At 41.5% G+C, this 26,641-nt stretch overlaps 1 protein-coding gene across 2 annotated transcripts in view; it reads right to left on the bottom strand.

The window, feature by feature from the left end:
- Nucleotides 1–26,641, bottom strand: part of atrx (ATRX chromatin remodeler) — an 88,091-nt gene that overhangs the window by 52,931 nt on the left and 8,519 nt on the right. Inside the window, exons 2-19 of one of the 2 annotated variants that reach the window (XM_061927926.2) lie at nt 26,294–26,355; nt 23,772–23,833; nt 23,553–23,599; nt 23,338–23,456; nt 23,172–23,252; nt 19,604–19,713; nt 19,452–19,519; nt 17,169–19,381; nt 17,020–17,089; nt 10,372–10,514; nt 10,126–10,299; nt 9,896–10,046; nt 7,317–7,416; nt 6,846–7,022; nt 6,371–6,512; nt 800–909; nt 508–654; nt 250–427 (exon numbers count right to left, since the gene is read on the bottom strand). In XM_061927926.2, the coding sequence (XP_061783910.2) occupies nt 250–427; nt 508–654; nt 800–909; nt 6,371–6,512; nt 6,846–7,022; nt 7,317–7,416; nt 9,896–10,046; nt 10,126–10,299; nt 10,372–10,514; nt 17,020–17,089; nt 17,169–19,381; nt 19,452–19,519; nt 19,604–19,713; nt 23,172–23,252; nt 23,338–23,456; nt 23,553–23,599; nt 23,772–23,833; nt 26,294–26,355 (4,154 nt within the window). The remainder of the gene's footprint in view (nt 1–249; nt 428–507; nt 655–799; nt 910–6,370; nt 6,513–6,845; nt 7,023–7,316; nt 7,417–9,895; nt 10,047–10,125; nt 10,300–10,371; nt 10,515–17,019; nt 17,090–17,168; nt 19,382–19,451; nt 19,520–19,603; nt 19,714–23,171; nt 23,253–23,337; nt 23,457–23,552; nt 23,600–23,771; nt 23,834–26,293; nt 26,356–26,641) is intronic. The other variant, XM_061927927.2, reaches the window with a different exon arrangement.

The raw sequence follows: 26,641 nt of genomic DNA, 5'->3' as shown, positions 1-26,641 counted from the left end.
AGCCTCCTGGATTAAAGTGTATGTCAAATCTATAAAGCTATAACTTGATTAGTTAAATAACCTGAGCTAAAATTGTTATAAAATAAAGATGTAGAAAACATCCAAAAAAATAATAAAAGAAAAAACTAGTCATTAATTTCCCCTAGGAAGACAATATATAAAATCAATTAAACGTATCTGCTACTGGGTACAGTGTATTTATCTATTGACTTTTTGTAATTGTATGTTAGTTTAGAAACTTCACCATACCTGGGTCAACCAGAGTTTTCTGGAATGTTTCCTTTAGCTTCTTGCTTTTGATGTTCCTACCCTGTGTCAGGTTTCGGTACATCTCGTAGCCAATGATCAAAACACCCCCCATATCTTGCCATTGCTGGAGGGCGACCCCTCGCTCCTGTGGCCTCTTTACTGTGGCCAGCTCTGTCACCTGTTTAATACACCATGGATCAATGGGTAATCCTCCAAAAATAAGATTGGCAATGAACAGCTGCCAAAGCAAGTGATTACCTCCAAACACTCATCATCTTTCATTCCCGCCTGCCATTTCTCAAACTCGTTGACCCAATTAAGAACTGTGTTTAGGGGACAAACCACCAGGGCTGTTGAGAAGTTGAGCTTCTCACAAAGGATCAAAGTATGAAGGAACGTCACCACCTACAGGGAAAAAATAAAACTGCAGTTAGAGTTGATAGGCACAGATTATCCTGTTAATCACGCTCAATAGTGTGACATTTGTATTCTGCTTTTAACACATTGTAAAGATGGGCAATCTCATTGACAGCCGCTCACTTTGACTCACCTGCAGTGTTTTTCCAAGACCCATACAATGTGCAAGAATGCAGCCAGAGCCAACAGACTTCTCAATTTTCTTAACAGACTCACAGCAGCAGTCCCACATGAACTGCACTCCTGAAACATAACAAAAAAATTAATACAAGTTGGTTATGGCAACAGAGTCTGAGACTGTACATTAAAATTCCATTTCTATTCAATTTTCCCTTGAGGCAATTTAGCCAACAAACTACAGGCTAATAAACTGCACTTTCGGTTGGTTGCTGCCAAGTAGTGAAATGTATTATACAATAACATAATTTAATTCATACAAATGTCAGCTCAAATTCCACAGAATCAGTGTCAGCCCAACCACAGAATTAGAAGGACAAACATCTGATAACCTGAGCTGCAGACCGCATGCAACGCTACAGTACATGAGCTGTGCTATGACTGACTTGATATTACAGAGTCATCTTTCAAATCATCCTGTCCTCAAAGGGGGAGTCAGTTATATTGATTTCATTACATTTTAAAAGATAACCTTTTGGTTAAAATGACGGTTGTCTCGACTCACGATACAACTTTTCCACTTCCGATACGATTCAAATATTTACGATATGAGCCGCTTTCTGACTGCATCTTCAGTATGTGCCATTTTGTGGGCGGTCTTATTTACGTGCTGAAGCACTCCTCCAAGCCCCCTTCAACAGTGTCTCCACCCCGTCAGCCATGTTGTAGTTTTTTAGCGCTTCCATATCGAGTCTACAGACAGATACATTAGAACTACAGCATATGCGACAGCGCAGGATTTTATGCATGTAGGGGCCAAATAAGGAACTTATTGACTTCAACTGAATAAAAATGGCAGAATCACGCAAACCTCTTCAGGTAAACCTTTACCATATGTGGAGATATGTGCTGACGTACCGTATTTTCCGCACTATTAGCCGCACCTAAAAACCACAAATTTACTCAAAAGCTGACAGTGCGGCTTATAACCCGGTGCGCTTTATATATGGATTAATATTAAGATTCATTTTCATAAAGTTTCGGTCTCGCAACTACGGTAAACAGCCGCCATCTTTTTTCCCCGTAGAAGAGGAAGTGCTTCTTCTTCTACGCAAGCAACCGCCAAGGTAAGCACCCGCCCCCATAGAAGAGGAAGCGCTTCTTCTTCTACTGTAAGCAACCACCCGCCCCCGTAGAAGAAAAAGAAGCGCGCGGATATTACGTTTCATTTCCTTTGTGTGTTTACATCTGTAAAGACCACAAAATGGCTCCTACTAAGCGACAGGTTTCCGGTTCATGAAAAGACGCAATCTCTCCATCCGCACACGGACTACTATTTCACAGCAACTGCCTAAAGACTTTCAAGAAAAGCTGGCTACTTTCCGTGCATATTGTAAAAACAAGATAGCTGAAAAAAAGATCCGGCCAGAGAACATTATCAACATGGACGAGGTTCCACTGACTTTTGATATTCCTGTGAACCGCACTGTGGATACAACGGGAGCACGTACGGTGAATATTCGCACCACAGGGAATGAGAAGTCATCCTTCACTGTGGTTCTAGCTTGCCATGCTAATGGCCAGAAACTTCCACCCATGGTGATATTCAAAAGGAAGACCTTGCCAAAAGAGACCTTTCCAGCCGGCGTCATCATAAAAGCTAACTCGAAGGGATGGATGGATGAAGAAAAGATGAGCGAGTGGTTAAGGTAAGTTTACGCGAAGAGGCTGGGTGGCTTTTTTCACGCAGCTCCGTCCATGTTGATATACGACTCCATGCGCGCCCACATCACGCTGGTTTTTAATATATTATTAAAGTTTGACTGACCTATCTGACTGTTTTTTTGACATTCCTTTAGCGCAGTTAGATGCGGCTTATAACACGGGGCGGCTTATAGGTGGACAAAGTTTTGAAATATGCCGTTCATTGAAGGCACGGCTTATAACCCAGGGCGGCTTATGGTGCGGAAAATACGGTAACTAAAGCAAAATACTTCACTAAAGTCTCAAATTCAAACGAATCCTTTGGAGCAAGTTTGGAAGAGCAAAATACTTCACTAAAGTCTCAAATTCAAACGACTCCTTTGGAGCAAGTTGTTGGCGTCGTCTTTGAAGAACATCTCCATCTTGAGGGGCGAGAAGCGGTACCCCTCTTTAACGCCAGGGTTCCTCTTCAGGAGCGACCCAGAAACCCAGAATAATTCCCTTTGTGGATCAATAATGTTTGTCTAAGTCTAAGAACGTAAGATTATTTTATTAACACCTTCGCCATGTCTCCATAGTTTTATGTCACATTTCCGGCACTTATGAGGATGCAAAATACACAAAATAAAGTACTAATAGGTAAGAAAAGTTGGTTTGAATAATATGACTAGGGATGTCCCGATGCAGGTTTTTGCACTTCCGATCCGATACCGATATTGTTTTTGCATTTCCGATCCGATACAGATACTGACCGATACTGGCCTATCCGAGCATGTATTAAAGTTTAAAGTTATTTAGCCTACTTAGTTGTCAGAATCATGTTGAAAAGGGTTTTAGTACTCTTGATAACAACTAGCCAGCTGAATTAGGGGAGTTTGAATAATACACAATGGTTGGTAACAAGAAACTGACCTGTTTATTCAAGGATAAACACAAAATAGACAAAATGATACATGACAAACAGAAATGGCATCATTGAACTAGGGCTGGGCGATATGGCCTTTTTTTAATATTGCGATATTTTAAGGCCATATTGCGATACACGATATATATCTCGATATTTTGCCTTAGCCTTGAATGAACACTTGATGCATATAATCACAGCAGTATGATGATTCTATGTGTTTTGATTGATTGATTGAGACTTTTATTAGTAGGTTGCACAGTGAAGTACATCCATCCCATCCATTTTCTACCGCTTATTCCCTTTTGGGGTCGCGGGGGGCGCTGGAGCCTATCTCAGCTACAATCGGGCGGAAGGCGGGGTACACCCTGGACAAGTCGCCACCTCATCGCAGGGCCAACACAGATAGACAGACAACATTCACACTCACATTCACACACTAGGGCCAATTTAGTGTTGCCAATCAACCTATCCCCAGGTGCATGTTTTTGGAGGTGGGAGGAAGCCGGAGTACCCGGAGGGAACCCACGCAGTCACGGGGAGAACATGCAAACTCCACACAGAAAGATCCCGAGCCTGGGATTGAACCCAAGAATACTCAGGACCTTCGTATTGTGAGGCAGATGCACTAACCCCTCTGCCACTGTGCTGCAAGTACATATTCCGTACAATTGACCACTAAATGGTAACACCCCAATAAGTTTTTCAACTTGTTTAAGTCGGGGTCCACTTAAATTGATTCATGATACAGATATATACTATCAGATATATACTATCATCATAATACAGTCATCACACAAGATAATCACATTGAATTATTTACATTATTTATAATCCAGGGTGTGGGGGGGGGCGCCGGATGTAAGTGTCAAAAAGACAGCCAAAAGAGTTTGATATGAGAATAAATCTAAAGTTAAAATATAGGGTAGAAATGCACCCATTTGCAGGAAATGTAGTCTTGATTTTCAAAATGTCCTTTCAAGGATTGCATATCTACATTAAAACATTCTTCTTCATACTGCATTAATATATGCTACTTTTAAACTTTCATGCAGAGAAGGAAATCACAACTAAAAAAATCACTAATTTTTTCATACGGTGTTGATGTGGAAATTGATGGTGTGGACGTGTGGCACCGAATGGAGATAAGCGTCTCGACAGACGTCACAATATTTGAACAATGATGACGAAAACTGTTGTCTCTGTCGTGTCCGTGTGTCGAAAATTGTTATGCGCTTATTTTTTTATTTGATTTTGTGCGTGGCATAGATTTGCCGTGCGCAGAGGACGCTTGAGCAGGCGCGCACCTTAGCGGCTGCGCTAGCATCACAGCTAACGTTAGCAATGCCGCTACCTCGCTCTCTGCTGGGAGAGGACGTATACGTATGTGACGTATGACGTGACAGTATGTGACGTATGACGTGACAGTATGTGACGTGTGTAAGAAGGTGCGCTCGCTGTCTGTGAGAGGGAGACACAGGAAAGAGTGAGAAGAGCCTGTCGTGTAATGCCAGCAGCTAAAAGCAACTGCGTGAGAATTGTGGATGTGTTGAAGGTGTGCTGGAAAATGCGGAACGGAAATTACGGAGCAGCAGAAAAGTGGAATGTATTATTTAAATAGGTGCGTTGGAAAACACGGACCGGAGTTTTTTTTAAACTGGATCTGGATCGGCATTTTCCCATGCCTTGCCGATACGCAATTTTTGGCAAATATCGGCAGCCGATCCGATCCAAATATCGGATCGGGACATCCCTAAATATGACCCCACTATTATTGCAGTGACCAAACAAAGGAAACAGGAAAAGTGGATGACGTGCAGTGTTGGATTAGTAAACACAAGCAAAGGGTTTGTTTAGGAATGGCAATAGTTTGTTGCGATGGCAAAAGTAGAAGGCTGCTGATTGTCGATTCGTTGAAAGTTTGACAACAAATGAAGGAGAGCTCTCCTTTGCACTGTAGTACATACGCAAAAGCCTGACCCGCTTGCAACCATTGTAGTAGGTTTACGTCAACGGCAAGTGAGCGTCATCGTTAATTGCCAGTATGTTTTAAATGATGAGCACGCCTTTATTCCAGACTTGCACACTTTTGCCCGATCCCTGCAGAGTAGCCGTGTCCGCAGGCTGTATCGGAGAGTACAAATAAGATCAACATGTGTAATTTCAAGCCTGGAAAGAAAAAACACTTAAGCACAAACAGGAGAATAGGGCTCTTAATCATTATTGGCTATTTCCCAAAAATAGTGTGATATAATTTTGAGGCGATAAAGCACTTTTACATTGTTTCCTCTATCTACTAAAAATACATGCGAGTAAGAAGGCACTTTAAATGCCAAAGGTCCCTGAAAATATTATAGGGGGAAAGGAGAGGTCGGTGACATATAGACGTCCACTACTATAACAGAGGCAATTACCAATGCAATAGATGACAGTGTTTATGGATTTCACGACAGCATTTGACACAATTAATCATAATATCTTAACAAATTAGATCAGTATGAAATCAGAGGATTGGTCTTGAACTGGGTCAGAAGCTTCTTAACCAACAGGAAACAATACGTGAAGATAGGTGAGAATTTGTCAACAGCGCTAGAGATATCTTGCGGCACATCCCAGGGATCAATACTGGGACCAAATTGTTCAATCTCTATATAAACAACATTTGTAAAGTTACAAATTACTTAAAGTCAGTATCATTTGCAGACGACATGACCGTGTTTTGTTTAGGAGAGAACACAAGGAAGCTAAAAAATAATAACAACAGAAGAAATTAACAAATTAAAGACAAATACAGAGTAGATATTGACAGGGTAAATATTATTAGGTCTATATTTTACAATACATTGTAATACAAAAATTCCTGACCTGCAACATTTTTCCATTTAGTAGCACATCAAGAATGTTAGTAGTGCAATGAAACAATTACATTTTCCCTTTCACCAAAAAAAAAAGCTAAGCAATCCTGCTGTCTTGTCTTACCGTCAACCTGGTGAGGTTTGAGCTTGGTCACAAGGTTTCTGTGCACCTGCACCATTGGCTCCTTGGTCTCTTCGTTTTCATCCAGAACCAGCTTTGTGGTGATGGGACAGACCATCTGGGAAGCCTCTTCTACCACAATTGTCTGAACAGAAACAATAGAAAATCATGTTATTTAAAAAATAAATAAAAAATAAGCCAACAATGATTTTACAGGTAATGCATTTATCTTCAGACAACCAGCAGACATGGTTAAAATGTTCTTCTCCTTCCAGAATATTATACTTGTGTATAAAAGAGTTAAAATCGACCTCTCATCAACCAAATCCTTAGAAAAGGTCTTAAATATTAAATAGAATGCAGCATTATTGTGGTGGCAAACTGTAAAAAAAAAAAAAAAAAAAAAAAAAAAAAAAAAGTACTGAATTTGAAGCCATGAAATACATTTAAAAAATCCAGACACTTCCATTTGTTGTACCTCTCTGAGTTTCTTCCTCAGCTCCTCTCTTTCGGAAATACGCTTCCGCCTGTCCTCTTCCTCTTTGAGAGCATCTCGCGTCTCTGTCCGGAGCTTGTCATCCTTTAGAATTTTGCGGATCTTTTTGCGGCCTTTGCGGTCCTCGCCATCTGGGTCATCGTCATCTTCCTCTCCACTCTGTGGAAATGAACATAAAGTTAAGCTCTCAGATCTTCAGCCCTTAGGGGGCAAAAAGAAAAAAAATACTCTGCCAGCTTTGATCAGTAGCCTACTAGTTCTAGGAGTAATGTGTACCCTCAGTAATCATTCACACTCCAGGGATAAATTCAAAATATAATTTAGGTGTCATGCGTGGCTGGACTAGCTATAGTTAACCAAGTCCACTTCCACCACCTTGCAATCAAACAAGGACATTTTGCACTCTTCAGGAGGACTAAAACTAGGCCATATATATTTTTATATTTAAAATACCTTCTCATTGCTGGAAGAATCCTGTACTTTAATGCGGCGCCTCTTCTTCTTCTTTTTTGAACCTCTTTGCTTCTCATTGTCCTTCTTCTTCTTCGACGATCTATAGACACACACAGAATTTGAGTCAAAGTAACAAGTCTATATCATTGCATCTACCGGAAATTCCGTACTATAAGCCGCTACTTTTTTCATACACTTTGAACTAGGGATGTCCCGATCCGATATTTGGATCGGATCGGCTGCCAATATTCGCAAAAAAATGCGTATCGGCAAGGCATGGGAAAATGCCGATCCAGATCCAGTTTAAAAAAAAACTCTGGTCCGTGTTTTCCAACGCACCGATTTAAATAATACATTCCACTTTTCTGCTGTTCCCTAAGCTCCGTTTCGCATTTTCCAGCACACCTTCAGCACATCCGCAGGTCTGTGGATTCTAACGCAGTTGCTTTTAGCTGCTGGCATTACACGACAGGCTCTTCTCACTCTTTTCTGTGTCTCCCTCTTACAGACAGCGAGCGCACCTTCTTACACACGTCACATACTGTCACGTCATACGTCATATACGTATACGCCCTCTCCCAGCAGAGAGCGAGCTAGCAGCATGGCTAACGTTAGCTGTGATGCTAGCGCGCCTGCTCAAGCGTCCTCTGCGCACGGCAAATCTATGCCACGCACAAAATCAAATAAAAAAATAAGCGCATAACAATTTTCGACACACGGATACGACAGAGAAAACAGTTTTCGTCATCATTGTTCAAATATTGTAAGGTCTGTCGAGACGCTTATCTCCATTCGGTGGCACACGTCCACACCATCAAAATGCCGAGGCAAACATTTCCACGTCAACACCGTATGAAAAAAATAGTGATTTTTTTTAGTTCTGCATGAAAGTTTAAAAGTAGCATATATTAATGCAGTATGAAGAAGAATGTTTTAATGTAGACATGCAAGCCCTGAAAGAAAATTTTGAAAATCAAGACTACATTTTCTGCAAATGGGTGCATTTCTACCCTATATTTTAACTTTAGATTTATTCTCATATCAAACTCTTTTAGTTGTCTTTTTGACACTTACATCTTGCGCCCCCCTCCACACCCTGGATTATAAATAATGTAAATAATTCAATGTGATTATCTTGTGTGATGACTGTATTATGATGATAGTATATATCTGATAGTATATATCTGTATCATGAACCAACTTATTCGGCCGAGTGTTACCATTTAGTGGTCAATTGTACGGAATATGTACTTCACTGTGCAACCTACTAATAAAAGTCTCAATCAATCAATCAAAACACACAGAATCATTATACTGATGTGATTATATGCATCAAGTGTTCATTTAAGGCTAAGGCAAAATATCGAGATATATATCGTGTATCGCAATATGGCCTTAAAATATCGCAATATTAAAAAAAGGCCATATCGCCCAGCCCTAGTTCAATGATGCCATTTCTGTTTGTCATGTATAATTGTGTCTATTTTGTGTTTATCCTTGAATAAACAGGTCAGTTTCTTGTTACCAACCATTGTGTATTATTCAAACTCCCCTAATTCAGCTGGCTAGTTGTTATCAAGAGTACTAAAACCATTTTCAACATGATTCTGACAACTAAGTAGGCTAAATAACTTTAAACTTTAATACATGCTCGGATAGGCCATTATCGGTCAGTATCGGTATCGGATCGGAAGTGCAAAAACAATATCGGGATCGGATCGGAAGTGCAAAAACCTGGATCGGGACATCCCTACTTTGAACCTTGCGGCTTATAAAACAGTGTGGCTAACTTATAGATTTTTCTTCGCTGACGGCGATAACGCAAATAGTTTTCAAAAAACAAGCAAATGTAAAGATGTGTTATGTTTGTGCTATGACGCCATCTTTTGGACAAGTTTCCTCACTGCAAGTGCTGTAGTGTCCTTCTATTTAGTGCTTTTACCCGGAAGTACAAGGGTCGTTCTGTCTTCTAGTCGTCCATAGCGTTTATGCTTGTATGGATTCTTCATTTATCACTCCAAGCAACGTTTGTAAGTTTTGCAATACAACAAAAACAGTTTATACTTTAGAAACCGTCCCATGTGTGATGTCTGTAGAAGTGTTTTAATGCATATTTGTATGTGCTTTCATAATGTAATCAAGCGAGTATTGTTAGCATTAGCTAATATGATAGCATGTTTAAGAGTGTCTGTGTTAGTATTGTTAACTTAAAAGGGCATTATTTTTGTATCGTTTCAGTTTGACAAATTCCTCAGTAAATTCATTATGATGTCACCATGGAGTTATTGAGTCTGTTTAACTGATTGGAGAGCTAGCTTCGTCAGCTAGTGGGTCCATGATGACTTCTGTTTTGTTTGATCAACCGTTTTACTACCCTGTTACAGGCACCATTTGGAAACCATAAAAGAATGGAAATAATTTACAGAATCGTTCTTGTGCAAATAACTCATTTCGCATTGTATATATCTGCAGCTTATGGTCCTGTGCGGCTAATATATGGAAAAAAATTCCCCTTAAAATTTAGTGGGTGCGGCTTATATAATGGTGCGCTCTATAATCCGGAAAACTACGGTACTTACCTGGTCCTTCGACGTTTCCCGTCATCTTCAGATTCGCTGATTTCTTCGCTTATCCCTGACTCCCCTGACTCCTCTGACTCCTCTGACTCTCCTGACTCGTCACTAGATGCAGACTTCTGGAAGTCTGAATCAGCAGAGTCATCGCTGTCCACTGCCAGACAAAAGACAAAAGTTATACACAGAAGGCACATACCGAACTCTCAAGTATAGGACATCATTTGACAATGTACCTTTCTTCTTTTCCTTGTCCTTCTTCTTGCCCGCCTTCTTGGTCTTCCCTTCACTGGCTTCGTCGTCATCACCTGACTCGGCTTCACTAAGTGAGAGTTTGTGACGAAGCAACTTGTGGCGGTGCCCACGCTTCTTCACCTCTATATCAGAGCCTGAGTCTTCGGTATCTTCATCTGCCGAACAATAAGAAAATAAATCACAGAATGTGCACCGTCAAAAAATAACAAGTGTTAAGTGCGTTCTACCTTCTCGGTCATCTTCTTCTTTTTTTACTCTTTTGGATAATTTCCCTTTACCCTCCTCCTCTTCTTCACTCTCAGAGGCAGAACTTTCTGCTCCGGAAGAAAGGTTTGACTTGATCTGAGCAAGAAGCATTTTCTTTGCGATTCTTAAAGACAAGGAATAGAGAGAGAGGAAAAGAAAAACAAACATGAGATTATACATACAAAAAACAGCTACAGGACACGCGGCCTCGCAACTTTGGCCAATCCTCACAATTTCGGCCAATCATCCACCTTTCTGTCTTGCCTCTGGTGAGGAGCGGTCGCATTTTTGTGCCTCTCGTCTTTTCCTGGCTTGCTCTCTCTTTTTTTGTCTTGTCTAAACTTTTTTGGAAGCCTCTTTCTTTGCGCTGTCCTCCAAATCTAATCATCAGACATGGCATTGATTAGCTGGACTCTCGACTCTATTGACAATCTTTTCGACGCGGAAAAGAGGTTCTGGGGAACCATTGCTGCGGGGTACGTGAGAGATTCCTGGGACAAATGGAGAATCATGTGCCTCTCAGTCCTTTCCATCGAGGATGTGGAAGACATCTACCTATTTGGAACCATGATCGCGGGGCACCTGCTGATTGGGTTGGGCATTGCTCTGGTGTATCGTAAAATTCGTAAGACGATGGCAGCCACTTAAGGAGCCCAAAGGCTGTTCGTCGCAATGGACGGATTGGGCCGGGCTGTGGGAACACAGACTGTGGCGATTTCTGAACTGAATCGCAAGATGGATCACATCATGGAGAAGCTTGCTATAAAGAAAGGTTTGGATATGAGAGCTAGCATGGACGAATAGAACAGACAAGTCATTGTTAGTGCCTGTTCGAGAAAAAACAAAAATCCTTATCTACGATTTGACTCCCCCGAATGGCCTTGAGACAAGAACAGGCTGTTCTGTAATCATCCCCTGAGGAATTTCAAAGATGGACGCTTTTTGACCTCCCTCCCTACTCCTCTCCTCAACGACACCTGGCAGTTGAACTTTGCTTGCATTGCATGCAGAACGACTCTGGGCTTATGAACATTTACACTTCACCCAAAGACAATGGGCATATATACAAACACACACCCCACCCCCATCCAATGCCCCTCACCACCACTGCTTAATTCCTCTTCGGGGTTATGGACGGCTAGTAGCGCTTTATAGCAGCAGACCGGCCTCCAGAGCCTCCTTTTTAGTATTTTCCTTCCATTAATACACATGTACGCTGAGGCTAAATAAAGCCTATTTTGCACTTGTTTGTGTGGCATGTTGGTCAGATGGTTTTCTCACTCTTTTTGTTTGTATTCCCATGTTATAATTACAGAGGGAAAATCACATTCACAACGATGAATTGCAACTTTCAACGGTCACTTTCTCCTGCAATTTTATTGCCACCAACATCTAAGAAAACACTGCACTTTCCATTACAGTTTTGGGTAAGAATTTCTGCAAATTTAGGCATCTCAAAAAAGGCCCATGAGATCCTGATACTGAACCCTGAGACTGATAAAAATGATTGTCAATGTTCAAAAACGTTTAAGTCAAGAAACAAAGCAGTTTTGGTTAGATATGTTGAATCCTGTGCTTAATGAGGTTGGGGCAAAAAAAAACAAAAAAAAACCTTAAAACATTGATGAAAAATAAAAATAAATCACAAGGAGTTGTAATTAATGTTCCGGATTTAAAAAATGCCTTAAAAAGAGTTTCCCCCAAACATGTATTTTTTTTTTAACATGAAAACAAATTAAAGTAATATAATGCATGTGCGAATGTATATAGCCTATTATTTGCAAACTACTGACAAGTGATGCACCGAAAATTTGGTCGCCGAAAAAAACCCTTTGAAACAGCACTGCCAAATCCGGATGTTGAGATAACATAAGCAATGCACACTGGATTGTATAGTGCAGAGGCAGCACATCTGCTATGTGGACATACTTTAATATATTCAAAATATACCTGCGGACAGCGATTTACAAAATGTGAATATAGTGTGCAAATATTAAGAGTACAGTGGCGGCTATTAAGGAGAGAAAATGCATTTGGAGCAGCAGCGCGAAACAAGTGTGACGTCAGGTTCGATGCAGCTCACACTGTTCGTTGCGAACATCGAAGGAAAGAAGTAAAGCGTCTGCAATCTACAATAACTCCATAAAAAGATGCTAGATTAATTTCTAGTCCTTTAAGGATTGGAAAAGTTTCTAGAAACTCAAAAACAAATTTCAAAGCAGATTGTACAATAAGAAGCAGCAATTAAAAAATACATCAAAACGATGTAAGAAAATATATATGTTAATACTAGGGCTATATTGCACTTAATTGCCATTGTTGGTAAATTTGAGAATTGTGTATTTTGCCCTGCGATGAGGTGGCGACTTGTCCAGGGTGTACCCCACCTTCCGCCCGAATACAGCTGAGAGAGACTCCAGCACCCCCCCCGCAACACCGATAAGGACAAGCGGTAGAAAATGGATGGATGATATGGATGGATGCATTTTTCTGCTACTGGACACTTGAATTTCCTCTACAGGGGATCAATAAAGTATCTACCTACCTACCTACTAGAGATGCGCGGTTTGCGGGCACAACCGCGGAGTATCCGCGGATCGGGCGGATGAAATTAAAAACAATTAGATTTTATCCGCGGGTCGGGTGGTTGAAATAAAAAAAAATTAGATTTTAAATAGATTCAGGCGGGTGGCAGTTAAACCAATTGGGAAATATATATACATAGTTAAATGTTGTTACCCACATACGAAAAACGAGCAGGCACCAGCTGCAGCATATGCCACAACAGAAGAAAAAAAAAAAAAAGAGATGGACACTTTTACGGAGCGGAGAAGGGACGCCTCGCCGGGGTCCGGGACCGAGGCCCCTTCCCCCGAGAGGGCCCCACCGGGAGCCGTAGCTGAGGCGATCTGCGAGAAGGGCCCGACGCACGTCCAGGGTCACCACCGCGCCCACCGCACCGACACCCCGCCTCGTCCGCCTTCGCCGCGGCCGGCGTCACGCGCAGCAGGTAAGCAGCTTACCTGCCCGCCACCCCCGTGGCCGGGGGCGCGTAACAGGGGTCACTCCGCGCGCAGTGCGCTCACGAAAGGGGTGGGGCTCACCCTGGTTGATATAGACAGCAGCTAGGACGGTGGCCATGGAAGTTGGAACCCGCTAAGGAGTGTGTAACAACCCACCTGCCGAATCAACTAGCCCTGAAAATGGATGGCGCTGGAGCGTCGGGCCCATATACCCGGCCGTCGCCGGCAGCGAGACGCGCTTGGAGGTGCGCTCAGCGCGGCTCCCATATGATTGCGCACTGGTGTGCGTCTGGGTCGTGACAGCGTGGCACGCGAATGTCTGTACTGCATTGGATCAGTCTCCTTTCTTTAACAGGCAAAAGCTTTATAACCTCACTAATGCCTTGCATCGTCTATATTAGATATATAACAACGGGCGGGTGCGCGGGCGGATGCGGTTCTGATCAAATGTTAGATCGGGTGGATTGCGGATGGTTGACGACTTTCTGATGCGGTTGCGGATTAAATAATTGCCTATCCGCGCATCTCTACTACCTACCTATCTATCATCGCATATTATGTAAATTATATGATGAGGTCATATAGCCCATGACTCCACCGCACCCATAGTCACAAAAAAAGCCTGCGAAATCCAGGAGGGATTGATTGTCTTCTTTTTTTTTAAACCCTATTTAACAACAGAACATAATAGGTTGGTTCCATTTTGTGCGATTAAGAAATATTCATGATGTTTCTTCTGGGCTCTGTGTAAGCGTGAGATTATTAAAAAGATCATGTAAATGTTATTGTGCATCTAATATACCACTACATTAATTAACAGAGGCGATATAATGCACAACAAAAGTCAGCTCTTTTAGCTTTTTCAGGCTTACCGGTATGATAAATGCGCATGACAGCCGGTGAGTGGGTTTTTATATGGATTTAAAAAAAGATGATCAACCAGCTCATCGTCCTCAATGTTATGGCAAAAGTGTAAGGATTTTATATCCACTAACAAACATTACAATCTGGAAGATTTACCTTCAGTTGAGGTGTCAGTAGGGTTCGGCCATGTGGGATAACATTTTTATTGCAATATATATTGCAGCCTTTTGCAATAACGCTATATACTGTGTATCACCAAATATTTTTGGTATATAAATGATAATAGAAGCCTTTCAAAATAGGTTACAAAGGTTCCTCACAAAATATTTTTGGTATATAAATGATAATAGAAGCATTTCAAAATAGGTTACAAAGGTTCCGAAGTACGCTGTAACATTGCATCATTTCTGTTAGTATTTTGTCAAAACTATTATTATTCTTACTAATTTACTGTTAGTATTTAGTTACTTTCTGTCATAACATGTTTCTATCTACACTTTTGTTAAAATGTAATAGGCACTTATTCTTTTGTTGTTTGATATAATAATTTTAGGTAGCAAGTACTTCTAGGAGCAGTATTGGTCATACCAATAAAGATACTGAGACTTTACATTTGTGATCAGAATTAGAATTAGACAAACGCGAGCGGGTGGTGTAACATATAAAATAAATATTGAAATTATTACCCACAACTGGCTCTGATTTAAATCCTTTGGTGTGTTCAGAGACTTATTTCCTGAGTTTGTAAACAACAAAATATATTTATGATGTAAAAAAATATCAATCAAACCTCTGTAGTATCGACATGATATTATATACTTGCTATCATTACTGTCGATATCGGATCAATTTGCCCACCTTTTTTTAAATTCAATAGCGCTCGCTTTCGGTTAGCTCATTAATGATCTATTCCTCGTGCTCCATGGATAATACTTGTCAGAAACGCAGTATATTTGCCGCTATGAAGAAGTGGATAGCTGACTTGGAAGTGGCAGTGTTGGAAGGATGCGCATTTCCGGAAGTCCGCGCGTCCCCGGGACGCAGATTTTTTTTTATTTTATCGACCCTGCCTTCTGCGGGTCAAAACTGCGGCTAACTTGTTTATTTATCGATTATCGCTTTCCGCTGGTGTTTTGTTTTGTTTATATTTGCCAAGTCAAATTTCCGTCCCCGTTAATTGCCTTTTTATTGGTCGACTTCAAAGTAATGCACTTTCCGGGACAATTTCTTAAATTTTGATATGCCGAACGTTTTATCAATCACAAATACTGGATTTCCGGTATTAGGACTCCCGCGTGTTAGTTTTCGCCATGGCGAACAATAAACCCAAGAAGCGAAGCTTCAATGAAAAATGGCTTCATGAGCCACTTTTCAGCAAATGGCTCACTTATGAAGATGGAAAGATGTTTTGCACGCCATGTAAACGGGCTAATAAAAAGAACACCTTTACGACCGGGAGCACTGATTTTCAAAGATCCAGCCTCACCAGGCACCAAGAAACATCATGTTACACCTTTCCTGCTTTTCGGCTGCCAGACCGTGGTCGAGGAGCGCAGGGGAGACGTTCCCTCCAGGGCCGATACATTGTCGGGAGTAGGGTAACACCCTCCACTTTACCCGGCAGTGGATACCTACAGTTCTGCTCTTTGGTGGGAATGACGAGGCCGTCGATTTTTTACAACTCTTTATTTATGTTTTCCACAAAGCCAACCGGACATCCACCATGCTATTAAAACTCCTGAACATGCTAGCGCTCCCTCTCCTTACACACGTCACTCACCCCACATATTGCCATTCTTAAAGGGGAACACAGCTTATGGCCATCACGAAGCCAGAGATGTAATGCTATAGGTATTGAGTGCCACTGTATTAAATTACATTGAAACTAACTTGCAAAATTCAAAGCTTTATGGCATTCTGTGCCATGAAAGTGTAGATGCGGCGGTTTTTAAACGACTGATGATCTACATACAGGTGAGAATAATCAATTAAATTTGTCATATGCATGTATGCCCTGGCACACGATTATCATAATTTCATGACCGAAGCAAAAAACTTTACACTTTTATACTGAAATAAATACACCTACAATTTATTAAATGAAAGTATAGAAAAAAATACCGGCAGCTGTAAAGTTTAGATCCATAGATCCATGAAGGAAAGAAGAAAGTGAATGAATGTTTATAACTGAATACATTTACATATGCATAAAAATGTGTTTTCTTTTGTATTATTTTTTAAATGAATTAAGTAACGTTTATGACAACCTTTTTCCAAAACACAATATAGAATATGAGATATAACAGGATAATGCATACATCTATCATTTGTTTTCAAAACGGTTACAAAAAAGTGGGACCCCATAAATTTACTGTGGGACCGCATTTTTATGACTTGATGGGGTCCTTGGGACCCTAATTTGAAAATTCCTAGCACCAACACCGAATGGCTTTGCAACATGAAGAAATGTAAGCCACAAGCAATAATGCTACATTTCTGTGAGGACACTTTGGTTTGCTTGTTGATTTCTGGGACACAGCTAGAATGTCTCATCAACATGTATTATCACGATAGAGCAATAGCATTAAAAGCTCTATCGTCGGACAAATTTGTATCATTTATATTGTATAGAGTCTATAAAGCGCAACCCTCGATGATGGTAGACAAGGGCAATTTCCAGGGGTCTCCTGCAGAATCGTTAATAACTGGCAGCTGTGGTAGTGTAGAGTGGGATGCTAGTACCTGTTCTCAGGGTCATCGTCGTAATCATCCTCCATTTGAGAGGCTTCTTCTTTGCCAGGCATTTCATCTCCTTGACAACAATGTACACATTTAGAAGTCATTGCTCATTATTAGTTTGACTGACTTATTTTGTTTTATAAACTTTTTACCTGATGACTGATGGAAGTTTCCACCCCCTTGCAGCACACTGTCCTCCACCAGAGGTTTGATCTTCTGCTGATCGGTGTCCTCTCCTGAGTCCTCGTCAGCCTGCTGCTCTTCATCATCTTCTTCGCTGGAGGACAACTGCAGCTTGGGGGTCACTTTGGAACTTCTTCCTTTGCGTTTCTTCTCGTAAGATCTTTTCTTGGCAGAAGCCATCTTCTCGGATTTCTCTTCTTTCTTTGCTTTAACTTGTTTCGTCACACGACTCGACCGTCTCCTTCCAGAGCTGGCTTTGTCTTGATCCGAGTCGGAAGAGTTCGAAGCTTTCGCTTTTTTCTTCTTGGAAAGCTTTTTGTCTTGACTTTCTACGTCTGAATCAGATCCTTCGGACTTCCTCTTGCGTTTGGATGTTTTGTCTGCGGTTTTTTTTGAACTGGCACTTTCTTTCTCCTCATCACTGCTCTTGCATTGTGCCACTTTTTGTAGCAATATGTCAGGAACCTCATCTGAGTCGGAGTCTTCTTCCTTGCCTGCCGACAAAGTACTGCTCTGCTTCTGATCACCTTTCTTGGATCTGCTGGGTTTCTTAGAAGAGTCAGACTTGCCCCCACTTTCTTTGTCAGACTCCTGCTCTTCCTCAGAGGAGTCTTCTTGACTCTTATTTTCGGACTGCTTCCTCAGGGGAGTGGTCTTTTCTCTACAGGAGTTTTGTCCTGGGGGCGGGCTGGCCGGTTCATCTTCTGCATCAGAAATACCGTCTTCTTCCTCTCGTTCTTTGTTTTTGGACCGGCTTGTCGTCACAACTGGTACTGGGGTCAGTTTGACAATGAGGTTCTTCACTTTTGGTCGAGAGCGATGGGAACGCGCCACGGTTCCGTTTGACTTTGCATCAGTGTCTGCGACCAAACTGGAATCAGTCTTTGTACGCAGCGATGGATCGGCCAGACTCTCCACCATCTGAAAAAGCTCCTCTGGGACTGAAGGAGGGACCGACATAATGTCGTGATCGAGGGGCATCTCTTCGTCTTCTGTTTTTAATGTATTTTTGGTCAAGTCTGCAGTTTGGCTATTTTTATTAACTGGTTCATCTGGTTGTGTATGTTCCACCTTCTTGCCTTTTTTTTCTTTTCGGTCAACATGCTGTTTTTTATCATGTGCTTTCTCCAGATTCTTGGTGCGTTTCTTCTGCTGCTCTTTATGAGGTTTACTGTGTTCCACTACTGGCTTCTTATTCAGATCTTGCATCTCATCGGACTCCTCAGCTGCATCATCTGCATCTGCCTCGTCCTCCGCGGGTGCATCTGCCTCGTCCACCTCAGCTGCATCTGCCTCGTCCACCTCAGCTGCATCTGCCTCGTCCACCTCAGCTGCATCTGCCTCGTCCACCTCAGGTGCATCTGCCTCGTCCACCTCAGCTGCATCTGCCTCGTCCACCTCAGCTGCATCTGCCTCGTCCACCTCAGCTGCATCTGCCTCGTCCACCTCAGCTGCATCTGCCTCGTCCTCATCCACCTCAGGTGCATCTGCCTCGTCCTCATCCACCTCAGGTGCATCTGCCTCGTCCTCATCCACCTCAGCCACAACAGGCTGTGCGGCATTCATCCTTTTTCTGACTTGTTGCTGCCCTTTGTCACCATTTTGTAACTCCATACTTTTGAACTCAGGTTCCAGAGCCATCTCCAAATCAGTGTGGGCTTTTTTCAAATCAGCAAGTACTGCCTTGAATGCTTTCAATTGCCTGTACCTGACAGACTTATCATCATGCTTCGTAGCAGCGTGCTGTATAAACTGGATGAATGTATTGTTCAAACCAGTTGTGGTTTCAACCAGTTTTTTTGTTCTCTTTAAAAGTTCTTTGGGAATCTGCAGTCTTCTGTAAGAGAAAGTTAAAGTCCCTGAGTCGCCGGCATGTTCCTTCCCATTAACAACCGCCTTGTGGTCTTTGACCACACGGCTCTTGTGTTTCTTGTCACGTTCCTCGCTCTTGCTGTGTTTTTTTTGCTTGCTTTTCTCGTGGTCGATCTTTGCAATGATGTTGTGGCACTTAGACGCCAGGTCCTGGAGGGGTTCTTCCTTGCACACGTAGCAGTGCCATTTAGAGTTCTCGTCAGTGATGGATGACAACTCTCTTCTTCCCAGGTTTCGCAGGATGCACTTCTTGCAGAAAGCGTTGCTGCAGTAGTCGCAGCAGATGAGCTTGCCGCCCTCAGCACACCACCTGGGGAGGAAAGGCTTGAACTGATGCAAAAAAAGTCCTACATTGCTGGAGCTAAGTGGATTTGTCTTACCTGCACTGCTCGTCCATCCCATCAGAGTCTCTACTGATGTCATCACTGGTGTAATAATTGTAGCATGACTAGAGAAAGGCAAGATCATGCATGCTGTGGATACTGTGGTGTAATCTGTAAGAAAATGTTTGAAATACGTGCAAAGGATTTACCTTGCAAATAAGCACTTTAAGAGCAGGGTGCTCGTATACAGAGCTGCGCTGAAACTGGTTCACTTGCTTTCCACAAGCTGTGCAGTTGATCTTCTTTTGCAGGGTATCATCTGTAAGCAACACAATCAGATATGACTTGCTTTACTCAGAACATGCTTTGGTTCACAACATCAACAGTGAAACCTCTAAAGTCAAACAGAATCTGCCCCGGGCGACACATTTTTGGAGAATTTTCATTTTTCTCCCATAAGAAATAATCGAAAAAGAAATAATCAGTTGCATGCTCAATTAAGTAAAAGTAAAACATACAAAACTAAAAAAAATGGTATTACTTCAAGGACTGCAACTCACACAAGTCACTTTAATATTTTCACTTGTCACACAAGTGTAACTAATGTCCATAGCAAGTACCAATGCTTAAAGTGACGCTGGATTCTTACTACTTTGCAGCAGGGCTGCGACTAGTCATCTGTTATCTTAACGGTTAGTTGACCAATCGGATTAAGAAGCATAAAGCATAAACCAAGCCAACCATTCAGTGGCTATAATTTAGCAATCTGCATTTAAATACATCTTAATGTTTTTGGCATGTGCTAACTAAAAAAAAAGATTTATTAATTTAGATTTAGCTATACTGAAACACCAAATTTCCACTGGATGCGGAATGGCTGCGGAACAGTACCCATATGGCAGCGGACTCCTATGGACGCGTGACATCATGCCTCTGCTTTATATGTTCCCATATCACAGATGCAAAAAAAACCAACCAAAAAAAACAAGTTCTTATGCCAGGCCTGTTCAACTGGCGACCCGTGGGCCACATCCCGCCTGCCAAAGCTTTTCATTTGGCCAGCCGAACATCACCCAAATAGGCTTGATAAAACCATTCAAACTCGTGTGACTCACGACTAATTGCAGCACTCTGCCACCCCGCAGGGGGCAACACTGAGGCAAATGTGTCACAATGAAGCAGCAGTCGGGTGAGTAGAAGAAGACTAAGCAAAAAATGGCACTCTATCGACCCTGAAAAAATCTAAATGAATTGCGAAAATCTGACTTTTAACAGAAATTGGAGAATAAAGTATGAATGTTCTGCCTTGAGTCGTTGATTTCTGTCAGACATTTTAAGTGGCGGACACACTGTTCCAGACCAGCAACAACGCTAGAGATTCATACGTATAAGCATCATCCCGAAACTTGGTCAAAACTTTAAAGTAGATATTGTGCATGGAGATTTAATTTTTTTTTAATTGAAATTGCTGACTTTGTGATGGCTTTGGTATTTGTGGTCATGCTACTTTTTCAAAATTTGTTAACTCTCTGGCGAGCAAATACTTACAAAGCTAAATTCGACCAGAAGAGGGCAATAACACTACATCTTAGATTTATTTGTGACACTGACACACACACACACACTTTGTACCGTCCCTTTCGGGGTCGCTGGAGCTTATCTCAGCTGCATTCGGGGGGAAGGCGGGGTACACCCTGGACAAGTCGCCACCTCATCGCAGGGCCAACACAAATAGACACCATTCACACTCACATTCACACATGTAGTATATTGTGTGAATGTATTAACACTAAACCTTCCATTTTATTTATGTAAAATACACAATGGACATTATTACATAATGTTTATTGTATGTATATATTTTTTCAGTCCTACAAGCCCAAATTAATAAAGAAGTGTGAAAAAAATTAAAATTGAGGAAGGAAAATAATTCAAATGAAGAAACATCAATCCAACAAGACTTCTGGAGCTTCTGTTTCTTCATGCTGTTAACTAACTGCACAACCTGGAAATGGGTGGTGAGGGCAAACAATGAATTTTTTGACATTGCAGTGTGAAAGCCGATGTGTTTACTTTGCAATTAAGTAAACGCAATCTCAAATGGATATAACCTGCGGAGGAACTTTCTGACAAAACATTCACATTCCAAGCCCCTTGGGCTTTTGAAAATGGGGCCCTCTTTATTATGTACCGTATTTTCCGCACTATAAGGCGCACCTAAAAACCACAAATTTTCTCAAAAGCTGACAGTGCGCCTTATAACCCGGTGCGCTTTATATATGGATAAATATTAAGATTCATTTTCATAAAGTTTCGGTCTCGCAACTTCGGTAAACAGCCGCCATCTTTTTTCCCGGTAGAACAGGAAGCGCTTCTTCTTCTACGCAAGCAACCGCCAAGGTAAGCACCCGCCCCCATAGAACAGGAAGCGCTTCTTCTTCTACTGTAAGCAACCACCCGCCCGCGTAGAAGAAGAAAAAGCGCGCGGATATCACCGTACGTTTCATTTCCTTTGTGTGTTTACATCTGTAAAGACCACAAAATGGCTCCTACTAAGCGACAGGTATCCGGTTCATGAAAAGACGCAATCTCTCCATCCGCACACGGATTACTATTTCACAGCAACTGATATTCCTGTGAACCGCACTGTGGATACAACGGGAGCACGTACGGTGAATATTCGCACCACAGGGAATGAGAAGTCATCCTTCACTGTGGTTCTAGCTTGCCATGCTAATGGCCAGAAACTTCCACCCATGGTGATATTCAAAAGGAAGACCTTGCCAAAAGAGACCTTTCCAGCCGGCGTCATCATAAAAGCTAACTCGAAGGGATGGATGAAGAAAAGATGAGCGAGTGGTTAAGGTAAGTTTAAGTTTACGCGAAGAGGCCGGGTGGCTTTTTTCACGCAGCTCTGTCCATGTTGATATACGTATGTTTGTGATTGCACATTTGCGTACATTTTGGGAGTGAACAGAGTTGTTAGAACGCTGGTTTTTAATATATTATTAAAGTTTGACTGACCTATCTGACTGTTTTTTTGACATTCCTTTAGCGCAGTTAGATGCGGCTTACAACACGGGGCGGCTTATAGGTGGACAAAGTTTTGAAATATGCCGTTCATTGAAGGCGCGGCTTATAACCCAGGGCGCCTTATGGTGCGGAAAATACGGTAGTTGATTAACACTGTCTTTCATCGATGGTATCGCTCACAACAACCCAATCCGATGAGATGCGTTGTGGGTGTATGGATTGTTCTCGCTAGCTTTATAGGTGATTTAGTCTGCCTTTTAAGTGGTTGTCTCCACATTGTTTAGTTCGGGACAGGGCAGTTGAGTGTTTTTAAATGAGCAGTCCAGGACAAAATTTTTCCGCCGAACAAGTGTTACTTCTTTTCCGTGAATCTCTGAGATATTCTGCTTTTACCAGCTGATTCTGTTTTATTGGCCAATTCTGTGATTCGGCCCGTAGTTGATGTGGAAATCATATGGCCTTTTGTATTTATTTAGTGATTACTGATAAGGCAAACTAGCGCTCTGTCAAATTAAAAGTAGTAACAATGGTGAGATCCCAAACTTCGAGTAGACGCAATCTTTTTTCCACTCGTCTGTTTTTACCGTTACAAGCGCAGGAATTTGCATGCATTTTGCGCAGCCCATCTATCTTTTTTTTTTTCCAATTATATTTTTATGATTGTGAGAAACCAAAATCGAAATCAAAATTGTATTAATTGTCTATCCCTAATATAAACATGTGCAACAATTCCCTAAAAATCACCTGTAGGTTTCTGCTTGTAATCCACTCTGAACTTCACAGTTCCTTTATTTTCACTCCCTGCAGGCCGCAGCACCAGAGTACCTTTGGGCAAGACCACAATAAAATATCACAACAATATCAGCATTGAATGCAGCAATAGCATTCAGATATTACAATGAGAAATAACCTTTGGATGTGTTGCCTGCATGGCTGTCTGAAGGACTGTCAGAAGCCGCCCCTTCGGATTCACTGTCTGAGGTGTCCGAGTTATTCTTTCCAGTGTGCTTAGCTACTGTACTGGCCTTTCTATAATATGGAAGCACAGAATATGAAGTGTATGAAAGAAGAGTTGGTTGGATAATATTCAAATGAGAGTGGAAAGTATAGAAATAAAGTGCTCACTTCTTATGAGAATATGATGGATTTGTTGTCTCTGCTGAGCTGCTGGGCTGCAAGGGAAAAGAACACAAACAGGTAGGCATCGACGGTGCAATTTTTCTAAATTGCTCATCAAGGAATGGACGGAATGAACAGCAACAGCTATCCTATTATGTGCACGTACGCACGCACACAAACACACACACACGCGCCTAATGGACAACAAAAAAATGGTAGACTTACCTCCTCTGTATTTTCTGCCATTTGGTCTGGGCTGGATTCAGGAACAGGCAGACTCATTTTACCTGAAGAAAGAGTCCAAAATGAAAAGATGCCTTCGTATATATTTCCGTTAAAATATAAACAAACTTTTCATACTGACAGTACGGCTAAAGTAGGTATAAAATAAGACCAAGGGACGTCATACCGAGACAATGTTGTCATTGTTTTTTTAATTAGAACAAAACATTTAAAGAAACATTTTAGCATTAGGGTTAGGGAAGTCCCGATCCAGGTTTTTGCACTTCCGATCCGATACGGATATTGTTTTTGCACTTCCGATCCGATACCGACCGATACTGGCCTATCCGAGCATGTATTAAAGTTTAAAGTTATTTAGCCTACTTAGTTGTCAGAATCATGTTGAAAAGGGTTTTAGTACTCTTGATAACAACTAGTCAGCTGAATTAGGGGAGTTTGAATAATACACAATGGTTGGTAACAAAAAGCTGACCTGTTTATTCAAGGATAAACACAAAATAGACAAAATTATACATGACAAACAGAAATGGCATCATTGAACTAGGGCTGGGCGATATGGCCTTTTTTTAATATTGCGACATTTTAAGGCCATATTGCGATACACGATATATATCTCGATATTTTGCCTTAGCCTTGAATGAACACTTGATGCATATAATCACAGCAGTATGATGATTCTATGTGTCTACATTAAAACATTCTTCTTCATACAGCATTAATATATGCTACTTTTAAACTTTCATGCAGAGAGGGAAATCACAACTAAAAAAAAATCACTATTTTTTTCATACGGTGTTGATGTGGAAATGTTTGCCTCGGCATTTTGATGGTGTGGACGTGTGGCACCGAATGGAGATAAGCGTCTCGACAGACGTTACAATATTTGAACAATGATGACGAAAACTGTTTTCTCTGTCGTGTCCGTGTGTCGAAAATTGTTTTGCGCTTATTTTTTTTTTTTTGATTTTGTGCGTGGCATGGATTTGCCGTGCGCAGAGGACGCTTGAGCAGGCGCGCACCTTAGCGGCTGCGCTAGCATCACAGCTAACGTTAGCCATGCTGCTACGTCTCTGCTGGGAGAGGGCGTATACGTATGTGACGTTTGACGTGACAGTATGTGACGTGTGTAAGAAGGTGCACTCGCTGTCCGTAAGAGGGAGACACAGGAAAGAGTGAGAAGAGCCTGTCGTGTAATGCCAGCAGCTAAAAGCAACTGCGTGAGAATCCACAGACCTGTGGATGTGTTGAAGGTGTGCTGGAAAATGCGGAACAGAAATCAGGGAGCAGCAGAAAAGTGGAATGTATTATTTAAATCGGTGCGTTGGAAAACACGGACCGGAGTTTTTTTTAAACTGGATCGGCATTTTCCCATGCCTTGCCGATACGCATTTTTTGCAAATATCGGCGGCCGATCCGATCCAAATATCGGATCGGGACATCCCTAATTAGGGTCAGTATCCCAGTTGGCAGTAGGACGGGTAAAACATTGACAAGCCACCAGTCTATGGCAGGGCACATATAGATAAACCTCTATGGACAATTTAGTCACGACTTTGGGTTCTGGGAGTAAACAAGCAAACTCCACTTAAAGCAGTGGCAACAGACATTGGACCTCCTGACTGCAAGGTTGATGTGCTAACCAGGGCTGCACCAACCTAGAGTTCCAATGCAAAATCAAATATCTGCCTTTACAAAGCTATTTTTTTAGTTTTCAATTACACTATCAAATATGTAGTGGATCTACTAATTTTGTAATTATTACTTTTCATTGGAAAAACATGATGCTATGATTATTTGCTACACCACAGCTAACTACAACCACTATAATTAACTGTTGAACTGCGACCTCACTGACAGTGACTACGTTTTACACTGCAGGCCAAAGTGGCCCAAATTGGATTTTTTGAGATCTGAATTTTTCCAGCTGGCTGTTTACACTGCAAGTAAAATGTGATCTTTATCAGACTCCAGTGTAAACGCGCACAGGCTCCAATGTGGCCTCAACGTCACTTGTATGCGCACTTCGATAAAGTGAAAACAAAGGAAGCTGACCGGGAGGAAGCCAAAAATAAATAAGTTGCAACTAGGGCTGGGCGATACGGCCTTTTTTTAATATCTCGATATTTTTAGGCCATGTCACGATACACGATATATATCTCGATATTTTGCCTTAACCTTGAATGAACACTTGATGCATATAATCACAGCAGTATGATGATTCTATGTGTCTACATTAAAACATTCTTGTTCATACTGCATTAATATATGCTCATTTTAAACTTTCATGTTGACATTGATTGTCATGTCATGTTCGGATGCACTTTGTGGACGCTGTCTTTGCTCCACAGTAAGTCTTTGCTGTCGTCCAGCGTTCTGTTTTTGTTTACTTTGTAGCCAGTTCAGTTTTAGTTTCGTTCTGCAAAGCCTTCCCTAAGCGTCAATGCCTTTTCTTAGGGGCACTCACTTTTTGTTTATTTTTGGTTTAAGCATTAGACACTTTTTACCTGCACGCTGCCTCCCGCTGTTTCCGACATCTACAAAGCAATTAGCTCCCGGCTGACACCTGCTGATATGGAAGAGTATAACGTGGTAAGTCTGACAATCTCCAGACAGTACAGACACTCAACAATGGCACATTATTTGTGGAATATAATTACTGGTTTGCAAAAAACATTTTTTACCCAAATACCGCATTTTTCGGAGTATAAGTCGCACCGGCCGATAATGCAAAATAAAGAAGGAAAAAAACATAAGTCACACTGGAGTATAAGTTGCATTTTTGGGGAAAATTTATTTGATAAAAGCCAACACCAAGAATAGACATTTGAAAGGCAATTTAAAATAAATAAAGA

The sequence above is a fragment of the Nerophis lumbriciformis genome, linkage group LG35 (genome assembly GCF_033978685.3).
Source record: "Nerophis lumbriciformis linkage group LG35, RoL_Nlum_v2.1, whole genome shotgun sequence".
NCBI classification, from domain to species: Eukaryota; Metazoa; Chordata; class Actinopteri; order Syngnathiformes; family Syngnathidae; genus Nerophis; species Nerophis lumbriciformis.
The sequence above is the reverse complement of the archived record's forward strand: the minus strand, read 5'-3'. Positions and strand labels throughout refer to the sequence as shown.